This window comes from Coregonus lavaretus (genome assembly GCF_964263955.1).
Source record: "Coregonus lavaretus genome assembly, chromosome: 19".
In the NCBI taxonomy this organism is placed as follows: Eukaryota; Metazoa; Chordata; class Actinopteri; order Salmoniformes; family Salmonidae; genus Coregonus; species Coregonus lavaretus.
The window spans coordinates 38,698,687-38,713,386 of record NC_140006.1 but is presented as its reverse complement, the minus strand read 5'-3'; the positions used below and the strand labels follow the sequence as shown (position 1 = coordinate 38,713,386).

At 43.4% G+C, this 14,700-nt stretch overlaps 2 protein-coding genes across 5 annotated transcripts; one reads left to right on the top strand and one right to left on the bottom strand.

Annotated features, from left to right (window-relative positions):
- Positions 1–286: 286 nt before the first annotated feature.
- Positions 287–6,000, top strand: tsen15 (TSEN15 tRNA splicing endonuclease subunit). The gene is made up of 4 exons (XM_084182937.1): positions 287–466; positions 583–664; positions 1,763–1,898; positions 2,325–6,000. The coding sequence occupies exons 1-4, from the start codon at positions 386–388 to the stop codon at positions 2,491–2,493; spliced, it is 468 nt and encodes a 155-aa protein (XP_084039063.1). The 5' UTR covers positions 287–385; the 3' UTR covers positions 2,494–6,000.
- LOC311146434 (uncharacterized protein C1orf21 homolog) lies at positions 2,986–14,568 on the bottom strand. 4 transcript variants are annotated; one of them, XR_014614669.1, is made up of 8 exons: positions 14,380–14,568; positions 10,493–10,605; positions 10,264–10,383; positions 6,629–6,711; positions 6,370–6,434; positions 6,191–6,251; positions 5,161–6,059; positions 2,986–3,731 (listed from the first exon to the last, which is right to left on the bottom strand). XR_014614669.1 is itself a non-coding variant. In XM_084182939.1 (7 exons), exons 3-7 carry the CDS (start codon positions 10,370–10,372, stop codon positions 6,021–6,023), a joined length of 357 nt encoding a protein of 118 aa, XP_084039065.1. In that variant the 5' UTR covers positions 10,373–10,383; positions 10,493–10,605; positions 14,380–14,568; the 3' UTR covers positions 2,986–6,020. The 4 variants fall into 4 exon arrangements, 2 of the variants coding, with proteins under 2 accessions (XP_084039065.1, XP_084039066.1); XR_014614670.1 differs by lacking the exon at positions 10,493–10,605 and having other exon boundaries at positions 2,986–5,113; positions 5,156–6,059; XM_084182939.1 differs by having other exon boundaries at positions 2,986–6,059.
- Positions 14,569–14,700: the final 132 nt, after the last annotated feature.

Sequence of the window (14,700 nt, the reverse complement as noted above, 5' to 3'; positions counted from 1 at the left end):
CTCTCCCAAGGCATAGATTGAACTAAAGAGACTCAGATCTATGAGAAGAAGCACCTGCCTGTCTGGTGCTGCAGACCAGGGCCATGATTAGGTTGTCCATACTAACCGCTTACTGAAGTTTTACAGCTAATCAAATATTTGATTTAGTTAGTTTAACTTTTTTTCTTCACACAGTTTATCATAATTTAAACACATCTCCATATCTACCTAAAGAAAGGGAGTTAGAAGTGCCCCGGAACTTATAATACCGGCAAAAAACATTTCCCCGGACACTTTACATTGCAGTACCATAGCGTTCTAAATGACAGTGAGGCATTTTCACGTTGTCAAACCCACAGTGGGTGTGTGGGATTTAAAGTGATTTACAAAATATAGACGAGGAAATATGTCGGAGTTGACGAAGAAAACAGACGAGGATGTAATTGAGAAACCACTTCCCCCTAACTGGATTTTACAGCATCCAATGGTAAGTGCCAAATGCGATCAACAAACATAATGACCTAGCTAACGTTAGGCATGAGCAACAATAATAACTGATGCAGTACTAGCTAACGTTTTAAACTTTTACCCTCATGCTCATAGTACCAGCATCTGATAAACCTAGATGTTGGAGACAGTGCTCAAGTGCATGCAGCTTTCTTGGTGTACCTGGATCTTGCTGAAGGTGAGTTAACCATGAATTGGATGCACAATCTCTGTTTTGCATCATCACAAGCTAGCTACTAGACCTTTCAGGTGAGTGCTACCGTAGCTCTCGAGAACCCAAGGGGGCTTACAGCCGGCCCCACTTTTGGGTTCTCAGCTGAAGGTATGGAGGACAGCTGGCTCAATGTGAACTACAATCCCGACGCTCTGTTTTAACGTTTCAAAATGCTTGCAATACGGTTTTGGAAACATTTGTAACTTAACTTTCATACCACCAAGAAATAATCTTTCAAATACAAAAGATACACATACTGTACGGAGTTTAGCAAAGTGACACCCGGCTGTAAGAGCCTCCAGCCGATATACGACACATCCTCTCCCCTTGCGCTCACATTTCCATTGGACCATTCCATTCCACATTTCCGGCCAGAAGTAGGTGTTACTCCTTGATCACACCGACAGTCGATTTTGCAACCAAAGTTCAACATTCACCTTCTGCTACCATTTCTGTCAAGCACTCTACGCATACAGTTTGACATAGGTTCGATAAATCCAACGTATGCACCACACAGAACACACTGCAATTGCCTCTACAACGCAACACTGCAGTGTAAACGCAAAGTTCCATTGGAAATGAATGTACTTCTGGTGTACCAAAATGCAATAATGCGGTCAGTGTGATCGAGGCGTTACTCAAAGCACAGTCGGGTGCAACTTTGCTAAACTGTGTGCAGTAAGTGTATCTTTTGCATTAAAATAAAAATATTTCTCACTCATATGAAAGTTAAGTTCCACATGTTTACAAAATCATACTGTGGGCGAGGTGTATTTGCGTTTAGTCAGAGCATTTGGGTAGCGTCGGGGCGTTTCCCTCACAAGGCAAAAGGGGACATGCAATGACCCAATGCAATGGAATCAGGGTCATGATAAGGGCTAGTGCTACAGATGACATCAGTTGGATAAACCTACCTAGGCTACATAAAATGTCAACTAAGTTCTTTACAATGACAACCTATTATTCGCCAGGTGTACCAAGTGTATAGCTAGCTACGTATCATGCTCCTGACTGTGCCCACATTAGCTAGCCAGAAAGTAATCTCTGTCCTTTCCACTCCAGTGCGTCAATGGAAGGAGGTGAGTGGAGTGGGGTGCTCTGAGCTGCGACTGGTGTTGCTGGAGGGACGGGAGAAGGAGGGAGAGCCCGCTCAGACGGTGCTCCCACTACCTGTACACAGAGGCCTGAGCCACAGAAGGTGAGAGAAGACTGGGTCTCCTTATTGAATACCCACTCCGCTATAAGACCTCCAGATGCATTTAAAGGAATTAATTTAATGTACAAAAAGACAACAGACTGATGCTATGCTACGCTACAGGGTTGCGTTCAATTCCATTTAAATTCCAGTCAGTTCAGGAAGTACCCTACTTTTTAATGAGGAATATTTGGAATTTGTTTTACTGTCCGAATTGACTGTCATTGAAATGGAATTGACCCAACATTAGATTACGCCACAAATCAACATTTTGCAACACTTGCGGATAATGAACGCAGCCGGCTCCAAAGAATGTAGGCGAACTGAAACTGGAGTGTGATTACTGTGTATTTTCTTCAATGTAAGATAATTTCTTTACACATATCTATGATTTGGTCCATCTCGGACCTCTTCTCCTCCCTCTCCCAGTGTGCGGTCAGTGCTGGCCAGAGGCTCACCCATGCTGCTGTGTGTGGTGGCGTCTGACTCCAGCCTGGTCTACCAGAGGATGTGTGACGGCCTGCTGACCCCTGACCCCCCCGTGGGCATCCAGGACCAGGGCCGCCGGCAGCACCGCAAAAGACGCCAGCAACGTTGAACCGCAGAAGAACCACAGTGAACGTTAGTAGACCACTATGGTCTGAACTCTGCAGTGACCAGGAGACAACCACAGACTGAATGGCAGGCTGTTGTGGTCTCGTAATGATGAACCAAAGTGCACCCGGGATACTATTTATTTAGAATTTGCCAGTGTCTTCCTACCTTAAAATTGGCAGGGCGTGCCTATCTTCGTTGCTCCCTTCCCGAACTGTTTTTGGGAACCTGGGCATAGTGACTTTCATATGGCTCAACAGCTAGCCTACATTAAGTATGACAGACACTGAGAGACTGCGTAAAGAGAAATGACAAATATTACGATGGCTGTAACTACCTTTACAAGGTGCTACAGTCTCTGTGGGCCAGAGGGTTTGTGTTATAGCTTCTCGGACAATTGACAGACAATCGATCATCAGACACTGGTTTGCAATTGGACATAAACTTGCCAGAGAGGATACATAAGTTGCATTGAATTAAATGTCCATACAGTACATCCATGAAGCAATACATGTTTATGTAGCAGACTGCAGTAGGCTACTTACATATGGCACCACTCAGAACTCGTTCAGCTGGTTATTGTTAATGTAACACTGTTTTGTTTCGTGATGACTCCATACCCATTTACTTTAAATGCAGTTGTGATTTTTTTACTGTAGAGGGCAGCACGAAAGCTACCATGAATGCCTCATTGATATCATTGCTACGCCATCATTTGACATTGACAGATAAAGACTACAGTAAACACAATGTTGGCTGTGCCTGTGCATTGTTAGGTAATAGTAACAACACAAGGACTGTATGAGCAACCATTTTGTTTTGACAAATTATATTAGTGACCTGAAAACACGTATTATTTTACTAGAAAAACTAAAATTGAAAATGAAAAACAAACAAGCAAAAATGAGCATGACAACAAATGCGAAGAGCACTACATAATCTGGCTATGCTCCTTATACAGTATATTGTCTTTAGATTTAACACTGATGTGGTCTTACTAACAGGTAAGAACAGATACTGACAGCAGGGTGCTGTGTGTGTGTGTACAACAAAGCCTAATGAAGAGGTAGGCTCGACTACAAAACGACAATGACTAGAACACTTCAACCCTGAGCATTGACATTAAACAAGAATACCCTACATGGTAAAGTAAGGAGACGTAGGCCAACTATGAGTCACATACAGTGCATTCGGAAAGTATTCAGACCCCTTGACTTTTTCCACATTTTGTTACGTTACAGCCTTATTCTAAAATTGATTACATTGTTTCCCCCCCCTCATCAATCTAGACACAATACCCCATAATGACAAAGCAAAAACAGGTTTTTAGAAATTGGTTGCAAATTTATACAAAATAAAAAACGGAAATATCACCTTTATATAAGTATTTAGACCCTTTACTCAGTACTTTGTTGAGGCACATTTGGCAGTGATTACAGCCTCGAGTCTTCTTAGGTATGACGCTATAAGCTTGGCACACTTGTATTTTGGGAGTTTCTCCCATTCTTCTCTGCAGATCTAATCAAGTTCTGTCAGGTTGGATGGGGAGCGTCGCTGTACAGCTATTTTCAGGTCTCCAGAGATGTTAGATCGGGTTCAAGTCTGGGCTCTTTGGCCAGGTGATGAGTGGTGCCTGGTTTCCTCCAGACGTGACGCTTGGCATTCAAGCCAAAGAGTTCAATCTTGGTTTCATCAGATCAGAGAATCTTGTTTCTCATGGTCTGAGAGTCCTTTAGATGCCTTTTGGCAAACTCCAAGCGGGCTGTCGTGCCTTTTACTGAGGAGTGGCTTCCGTCTGGCCACTCTACCATAAAGGCCTGATTGGTGGAGTGCTGCAGAGATGGTTGTCCTTCTGGAAGGTTCTCCCATCTCTACAGAGGAACTCTGGGAGCTCTGTCAGAGTGACCATTGGGTTCTTGGTCACCTCCCTGACCAAGGCCCTTCTCCCCCGATTGCTCAGTTTGGCCGGGCGGCCAGCTCTAGGAAGAGTCTTGGTGGTTCCAAACTAATTCCATTTAAAGAATGATGGAGCCCACTGCGTTCTTGGGGACCTTCAATGCTACAGAAATGTTTCGGTAACCTTCCCCAGGTCTGTGCCTCGACACAATCCTGTCTCGGAGCTCTACGGACAATTCTTTCGACCTCATGGCTTGGATTTTGCTCTGACATGCACTGTCAACTGTGTGGGACCTTATTTAGACAGGTGTATGCCTTTCCAAATCATGTCCAATCAATTGAATTTGCCACAGGTGGACTCCAACCACGTTGTAGAAACATCTCAAGGATGATCAGTGGAAACAGGATGCATCTGAGCTCAATTTCAAATCTCATAGCAAAGGGTCTGAATACTTATGTAAATAAGGTATCCGTTTTTTATTTTCAATACATTTGGTAAAATGTCAAAAAACCTGTTTTCGCTTTGTCATTATGGGGTATTGTGTGTTGATTGATGAGGAACATGTTTTACTTAATCAATTTTAGAAGAAGGCTGTAACGTAACAAAATGTGGAAAAGAAGATTCAAAAAGTGTCTTGGAATGCAGGAAGTAAGTAACCGCGGTTTCCCGTCCAGGGTGTGTTCATTGGAGTGACACGCACGCTCATAACATTGCAGATAGAAATACGCTACATAGAGAGAACTGATAAGAGAATCAATGATAGAAATACGCTACATAGAGAGAACTGATAAGAGAATCAATGATACAATACATTGATGGGAGAATCCCCAGCTCTATTACTTAAAAGTTTCTATCTGCAATGCGCAGAACGTTTGAGCCACCTGGATTGCATTCATTAAGGCACACCGTAGCAAAATGTTTACAATGGAAAACGTCAACTAGCGTTTCTTATTGGAAGTTCTTCCCTGTTTCAGTCTGTTTTCTTCCATTTGATGCCTAATGAATACCACCCAGGAATAATTCCCAGATTCATTTTCCTCTGCCCCCCAATGACCTCCACTGTTCATCATCCAATCAGATGAGGAATGACAAATGTTCCTTTAAGCCACTACGAATAACCATGATGGACTGGTGGTACTGGTCTCAGTCAATCCATGAGTTCAAAATGACTGGACCGCCAGTGTCTTTTAATAGACCACAGTCACAGAGTCGAGCGGCCGCTGTACTTATTGTCCATGGTAACCATGGCGACATACTTGGAGAGCCGTTCCGTATTATAGGCCTGGTGCTGGAAGAAGTCCCGGCCATGTCTTGTAACATGCTCCTTTGGGGGAAAAACATTGTCGCATTGGACTCGTACATCTGTTACGGGGAGACAGGGTTGTAGATATAGACATGGGCTAGGCAAATGTGCTTGGTTTGGGTCAATGTGTCTCCCCCTCCATCCTCGAAATAGTCCAAAAGGAAGAGGGCCCTTGGGTAAGGGTTATGTGGTACAGTCCGTCCATGCCATTGGACAAATCCAGTAGAGGGAGATTTTAATGGATGGAATGGCTCATTGTAATGGTTGGAATGACACCAGCCTCCACTGGACAAATCCTTCCTCTCAGGGGAGCAGATAGAGGACCTCAGTGCTATGTCATATCCTCTTCCTCTGAGCAGTAGTCCTGCCCCTGAAAAAGCAAAGCAGAAGATCGAGTAGAATGAAGTCATCCCCAGACACTGATCTAACCCCCCCCCACACACACAATGATTTCAGCTCTGAAAATAGCTAAAATCACAGATCCAGGCTATCTCTCCTCACCTTCTCTATCTTCTCATCCAGCATCCTGAAGAACTCTTGCTGGCTCTCTGAAGAACGGATCCTGTGGAGAAAGAAACAAGTCAGTCCCATTTCAACTCTGTTATTTCAGGGGTGGAAGGGGAAAGAACACTGCATTGCGTGTGACACAATGACAACAAAAATAGTTTTGTTGAGCTCACTGTGTCTTCCCATTTGATCCTGCGTCGTCTGTTTGTTGGACCGTGGTGAGCAGGGCAGTCTTCTCCTGAAGCACACACAGGGTTATCACTGATACATGCGTTTTGGCCGATTTTATATCAAGTATGCAAAGTTTGTAATGGAACACATCTCCTTTGAGCTTACCCCACCCTTTATCGGACAATTTTTGTTAAAACGATTTGAAAAAGTGTGTGTCAAAACTGTATGATGAATGAGTCTCTTAACATCACTCTTTCTCACCGTACTGTCCTGGTTGCAGTTGTTTAGTCTGTCCTCTTCTCCATTTATATACTTCACACTTTCCACGCCTTTCTTGTACTCATCTGTAAGAAATAGTGGGGGATATGAGGGATTTGGGTTAAAAAACACATGCGTGCATTTATATTTTTGCCATTGTTAACACTACCAGCAACATCAACTTATTTTTGCTTGTGACGATACATTTTTATTTGATATCTACACGCTTCAGATTGGAGCATGACTGATTAGAGAACCCATTCATGACAGTCCCCATCAATTAGATTGATCAGGAATCGACTGTTCATCCAGATATGAGGAGAGGAGCTGCAGTAATCAGCTGAATAATCAGTAGAATCCAGGTCAATAGTTATTTCAGTCCAATGCTTCACAAAAATAATGACATGCTCAAATTAACAGTTCAAAGAAGATCCTCTTTTCACAATGGTTGGAAAGCAGGACAGCTCCTAAAAAATGTTGGTCCTTTCCACTGTTCCGACCAGCAAAATAAAGTTCTGAACCGGTTCGAACCTCAAAAAAGTAACGGTTTATATCATTCCTTTCTGTTGCTTCTTCTTTTTTTTCTCTTTTTTTTTAAAAACATTTAGCTCATTAAGCTGCTGCTACTCTGTTTATCTTATATCCTGATGCCTAGTCACCTTACCCCTATACATATATACCTCCATCACTCCAGTATCCCTGCACATTGTAAATATGGTATTGGGACTGTACAGTGCATTCGGAAATTATTCAGACCCCTTGACTTTTTCCACATTTTGTTACGTTACAGCTTTATTCTAAAATAAAAAAAATGTCCTCATCAATCTACCCACAATACCCCATAATGACAAAGGATTTTGACGGGACATAAGTATTCAGGCCCTTTACTCAGTACTTTGTTGAAGCACCTTCGGCAGCGATTACAGCCTCAAGTCTTTTTTGGTTATGACGCTACAAGCTTGGCACACCTGTATTTGGGGAGTTTCTCCCATTCTTCTCTGCAGATCCTCTCAAGCTCTGTCAGGTTGGATGGGGAGCGTCGCTTCACAGCTATTTTCAGGTCTCTCCAGAGATGTTCGATCGGGTTCAAGTCCGGGGTCTGGCTGGGCCACTCAAGGACATTCAGAGACTTGTCCCGAAGCCACTCCTGCGTTTACTTGGCTGTGTGCTTAGGGTCGTTGTCCTGTTGGAAGGTGAATCTTCGCCCCAGTCTGAGGTCCTGAGCGCTCTGGAGCAGGCTTTCATCAAAGATCTCTCTGTACTTTGCTCCGTTCATCTTTCCCTCAATCCTAACTAGTCTCCCAGTCCCTGCCGCTGAAAAACATCTCCACAGCATGATGCTGCCACCACCATGCTTCACCATAGGGATGGTGCCAGGTTTCCTCCAGACGTGACGCTTGGCATTCAGGCCAAAGAGTTCAATCTTTGTTTCATCAGACCAGAGAATGTTGTTTCTCATGGTCTGAGAGTCCTTTAAGTGTCTTTTGGCAAACTCCAAGCGGGCTGTCATGTGCCTTTTACTGAGGAGTGTCTTCCATCTGGCCACTCTACTATAAAGGCCTGATTGGTGGAGTGCTGCAGAGATGGTTGTCCTTCTGGAAGGTTCTCCCATCTCCACAGAGAAACTCTGGAGCTCTGTCAGAGTGACCATTGGGTTCTTGGCCAAGGCCCTTCTACCCCAATTGCTCTGACCAGGCGGCCAGCTCTAGGAAGAGTCTTGGTGGTTCCAAACTTCTTCCATTTAAGAATGATGGAGGCCACTGTGTTCTTGGGGACCTTCAATGCTGCAGACATTTTGGTACCCTTACCCAGATCTGTGCCCCGACACAATCCTGTCTCGGAGCTCAACGGACAATTCCTTCGACCTTGTGGCTTGGTTTTTGCTCTGACATGCACTGTCAACTGTGGTACCTTATATAGACAGGTGTGTGCCTTTCCAAATCATGTCCAATCAATTGAATTTACCACAGGTGGACTCCAATCAAGGATGATCAATGGAAACAGGATGCACCTGATCTAAATTTTGAGTCTCATAGCAAAGGGTCTGAATACTTATGTAAATAAGGTATTTCGGTTTTTTATTTGTAATGACTTTGCAAAAGTTTCTAAAAACCTGTTTTCGCTTTGTCATTATGGGGTATTGTGTGTAGATTGATGAGGGGAAAAAAATATTTTATCCATTTTAGAATAAGGCTGTAACGTAACAAAATGTGGAAAAAGGGAAAGGGTCTGAATACTTTCCGAATGCACTGTATATAGTATGCTTATTTACTTATTATGTTCTTAATATTTCTTCTTTCTCGTGTTTCTTTTTATTATTGCAATGTTGGGTTTTGAGTTTGCAAGAAAGGCATTTCACTGTACTTCTGCATGTGACATTAAAACCTGAAACTAAATGACTTCACCAATCAGTGGGGATAGAGCAGGCAAGCTAGTTGTTACATGTGTGATGGACAGACAAGTGTAGCCTATGATGAAAGAAAATGTTGCAGGTGGGGAGAGAGTGAGAGAGGGTTGAGGAGGAGGCGTGAAGCGCTGGGCATCTTGTTATGACATGAATTACCTGAATTAGGCCCACATAATTATACACAGAGGAGCTGCTTCTATGGGGGAACTTTTAATGTACTTTGAGCTAGCTAGCTAGCTAAACACGTCATACCTTTTTGTAGTTAATAAATCCAATGTGAAACGTGATAACTAGGCCTATATTATCCTTAACTAGCATTGAAAAAGTGAATCCATTCTTCTCTAGCTAATAAAGAATCTCTCTCCCTATCTTCTGAATCACGCTTGTAAAGTCAGTACAGTAGCCTATGCTTCGGAGGGGGAAAGGGCAGGTAGCCTAAACATGCACACACACTGGCAAAGATTTTCAGCTTGCAGGCAGACAATGGAATACGTTTCCGAGTGACAGAGTGAGGGCTTTGCATAGGCGCTTTGTTGCAGAAAAAAATGCCTAGAACGTTATTAACCAGTTCCCATGCTTTTAAAATAACGGTTCTGTTCCAGAACAGTATGGATCACTTTCGTTCCCGGTTCCGTTCCTTGAAAATGTTCTTTATTTTCCGGGTTTCTGTTCCCGGAACCAGTTCCAACCCCTGTTAGGAACTCCTCCTGGTTTGAATAATTTACTTGAACTGCTGTTTCATTGTAATGACCCAAGCCAAGTGAACCCTATTGGGACTGTGTGGATAGCGTGCTTGGGACCGAATGGTTGAAGGTTTGACTCTCCTCAGACTACTCCCTGAGGTTGCTGCAGCACCAATAGAAACGATTTGGTTAAAGTAGGAGTAGGGTGAAGTTGCTCCTGGACGCTGATCTTGGGTCAGTTTTTCATTTTACCCACTAATGGTTAGGTTATGATTGGGGGAGGGGAAGCTGATCCTAGATCTGTACATAGGCGAAACTTCACCTCGGAGCGGTAAAGCACGTTGGCACAGTATGCTGTCTGTAAATCAGGGGTGTATTCAGTGAGGCGAAACGTTCCTAACGTTGCAGAGAGAATTGTAACAAATGAAACTAACATACAATTCCATATTCTACTGACACGCATATTTGTTTTACAGCATGTTCCGAATATGAATGCATTGTCTAAGCCTCCTGAACGCAACCCAGGTGAATGTGTTTCCAGCACTGACCAGAGAGAACATCCCCATTGCTGTAGGCTTTACTGCGGCCCTCCTCACCACTGGCCACGGCCAACACCTGCTTGGCCGAGGTGCAGCCCATCTCCTCACCCACACACATCACAGGCTGACCTAGGGGGAGAAGGAGACCAAGATATGAATAATTCGTTGATTGGACTTCATATAGCGCTTTTCTAGACACCCAAAGTGCTTCACATACTATAGTAAGGAGGAAGCTCACCTCATCCACCACCAATGTGTAGCACCCACTTGGGTGATGGACGGCAAACAATTTGCACCAGGACGCTCATCACACATCAGCTATCAGTTGGAAAGGTGAGGAGTGACATATGCCTATTAGGAATGAGGGTGATGATTAGGTGCCCATTATGGAAATATGGCCAGGTTGGGAATTTAGCCAGGACACTGGGGTTAACACCCCTACTCTTACGATAAGTACCATAGGATTTTTTGTGACCACAGAGAGGCAGGACACCCGTTTAACGTCCCATCCGAAAGACGGCACCAGAGACAGAAGAGGGAGCTGTTTCAATGGAAGTCAATGAACTAAGTAGACCAGACCCAGCTGCTATTGCATGGGTGTCTATGGGAGAGCCACCCCCTTAAGTAGACAGGAACTGACACTTTTTTTTCCAATGGTAAACCCCTGAGTTGAACTATCTTCATTTATCCACCATCTTTGACAGCACCCTACGCAGGGCGATGTCCCCATCACTGCCCTGGGGCATTGGGATTTGATCTTTAGACCAGAGAGAAGACTTTCCCCCTACTGGCCCTGTAACACCACCTCAGCGGCATTTGGGACTGACCAGGACCGACCCTGCTTAGCTTCAGAGGCAAACAAAGAGGCGTAATGGCTTCGCACTCAAAAGTATGTCACATAAAGCTTACTTCATTATTCAGTGTTTATTTGTATTTTTTTTACAGCATCAGGGATAGCGTACACAGACGTTTCGGCTTTACAGCCTTCTTCAGTGTGTAGGTCAAAGGCAAGCCAGAAGTGGGATGCAGGCCTGGGTGGTATGCTGCTGGAAGGGTGGTGGGGAAGAGTATAAATTCCAGATAGAATTGGCCCATATCCACAGATCTGAACATAACCATTAGGAGGATGGGAGAATATCTGACCTTGTGTCAGTGGCTAGGCAATTAACTTGCCTATTAGCAGTCCACGCAAATGAACACTCCACCATGATTAAGTAAACATATACATTACCAGTCAAAAGTTTGGACACACCTACTCATTGAAGGGTTTTTCTTTATATTTAAAATTTTTGACATTGTAGAATACTAGTGAAGACATCAAAACTATGAAATAACACATATGGAATCATGTAGTAACCAAAAAAGTGTTAAACAAATCAGAATATATTTTATATTTGAGATTCTTCAAATAGCCACCCTTTTCCTTGATGACAGCTTTGCACACTCTTGGCATTCTCTCAACCAGCTTCATGAGGTAGTCACCTGGAATGCATTTCAATTAACAGGTGTGCCTTCTTAAAAGTTAATTTGTGGAATTTCTTTCCTTCTTAATGCATTTGAGCCAATCAGTTGTGTTGTGACAAGGTAGGTGTCACGACTTCCTCCGAGGCTGCCTCCTCTCCTTGTTCAGGCAGTCTTCGGCGTTCGTTGTCACAGGCCTTCTAGCCACTAACACTCCTCATCTCATCATTCCATTTGTTTTGTCTTGTTTATTACACACACCTGGTTCATATCCCCTCATCAGTACCTGTATAAGTGTTCCCTATGCCCCCTTGTCTTTGTGTGTGATTGTTTACTGTGGAGGAGAGAGAAGCTTGGTGGAGCTCCGTGTATTTTGTATCGCCGGGAATATTCCCTCTGTGCCTTGTTTTTCCAGTGCGCCTGTTTTGCGCACTGGAGTGTTTTTAAGCATTACTGCGTAACTCTGTCGTTCAGAATAAATCCTGTTATTCTGTGATTTACCCTCTTGCGCCTGACTCCTTAGGGCGGCAGGTAGCTTAGTGGGTAAGAGCGTTGTGCCAGTAACCGAAAGGTCGCTGGTTCTAATCCCCGAGCCGACTAGGTGAAAAATCTGTCGATGTGCCCTTAAGCAAGGCACTTAACCCTAATTGCTCCTGTAAGTCGCTCTGGATAAGAGCGTCTGCTAAATGACTAAAATGTAAAATGTAAAAATGTTAAAAATCACCTCATCACAGTAGGGGGTATACAGAAGTCCATATTATGGCAAGAACAGCTCAAATAAACAGAGAAATGACAGTCCATCATTACTTTAAGACATGAAGGTCAGTCAATACTGAAAATGTCAAGAACTTTGAAAATTTCTTCAAGTGCAGTTGCAAAAACCATCAAGCGCTATGATGAAACTGGCTCTCATGAGGACTGCCACAGGAATGGAAGACCCAGAGTTACCTCTGCTGCAGAGGATACGTTTATTAGAGTTACCAGCCTCAGAAATTGCAGCCCAAATAAATGGTTCACAGAGTTCAAGTCACAGACAAATCTCAACATCAACTTTTCAGAGGGGACTGTGTGAATCAGGCCTTCATGGTGGAATTGCTGCAAAGAAACCACAACTAAAGGACACCAATAAGAAGAAGAGACCCGCTTGGGCCAAGAAACACGAGCAATGGACATTTTTGGTTCAAACCGCCGTGTCTTTGTGAGACGCGGTGTGGGTGAACGGATGATCTCCACATGTGTAGTTCCCACCGTAAAGCATGGAGGAGGAGGTGTTATGGTGTGGGGGTCCTTTGCTGGTGACACTGTTTGTGATTTATTTAGAATTCAAGGCACACTTAACCAGCATGGCTACCACAGCATTCTGCAGCGATACGCCATCCCATCTGGTTTGGTCTTAGAGGGACTATCATTTGTTTTTCAACAGGACAATGACCCAACACACCACCAGGCTACGTAAGGGCTATTTTACCAAGAAGGAGAGTGATGGAGTGCTGTATCAGATGACCTGGCCTCCACAATCCCCCGACCTCAACCCAATTGAGATGATTTGGGATGAGTCAGATGGCAGAGTGAAGGATAAGCAGCCAACAAGTGCTCAGCATATGTGGGAACCCCTTCAAGACGGTTGGAAAAGCTTTCCTGGTGAAGCTGGTTGATAGACTATCAAGAGTGTGCAAAGCTGTCATCAAGGCAAAGGATGGCTATTTGTAGAATCTCAAATATGAAATATATTTTGATTTTTTAAACACTTTTTTGGTTACTACATGATTCCATATGTGTTATTTCATAGTTTTGATGTCTTCACTATTATTCTACAGTGTAAAAAATAGTAAAAATAAAGAAAAACCCTTGCATGAGTAGGTGTGTTCAAACTTTTGACTGGTACTGTATATCCAAGAATAACCCACTGGCCAAGGCCTTCACTAAGTCTAAATGAATATATGAAGAGGCCTTGGTTTTGAATTGTCCAATCACAACACACGGTTTAGCGATGCGCAGTCGTGAGCTCCAATCACAACACATGGTGTGCCAGCTCCACCTCACACCATGGCCCATTCAACGCGCGGGATAGTCTCCTGCGGGACGGATTGGGCGTTCGTGACCCAATCAATTTACCTGCCAAATCTTGTGAATGGTAGACGAGAGAATATATAAATAATGGCTGGTTGTGTGTGATATTGAGGCATTGTTGTTGATGGTCAAGGGCACGGATACATTTTTTATAACATGAGCCCTCGAATGGAGACGGGTCTGACCTGATTATTGGACAGACGTATTGTTTGTAGTGCATACATGCAATAGGCTATATTAGGAAATCTATATGGTTATGTAGGCTATGCTATCATCAGGCTATTTCAGTGCATCGAGGATGCTATCAATAGAGCTTTATTTATAGGCAGGCTATAGCAACCATTATTATTTTATTTAATAAGCGAGAGCTGAAAAAACGGGACCAAAATTGAATCGAATGTAAATGAATAACTGAAGAAAGCTGAATATCAGCTTTTGAATATAATAACAAAAGAAAATACAATAAGAACACGGTTCCATTGCACAACGATTCCCTATACAAAGAGCCAGCCAACCTCAACACAAACAAAACGACTGGACAAGACGAAATACAAATATCAAATGTTATCACAAGGGCAAACATGAGCAATTTACCATTTTTTACAGGATCTGTCCATGGTTCTGCCTGTATTAGTTCTTGGGGTTCCGAACAGCTTCAAACGACAGCCGCCGGCATCGGGGACATCTGCATCGCTCAATACACCTTCAGACATTAGCAATCGAGATGCTATCCGTCTGGCGCACTGTCTGGTCCGGTCTGGAGGATAATTTGTGTAAGTGATGGCACAAATTGTTCTTTGGTGAAGATCTTCAGATATTACACAGAACAAAGGAATAACTACAACTATATAAATATATAAATATAATCGAACTGCAAGAGACAAAAAAATTATAATACAACATATTGTCGTTTTT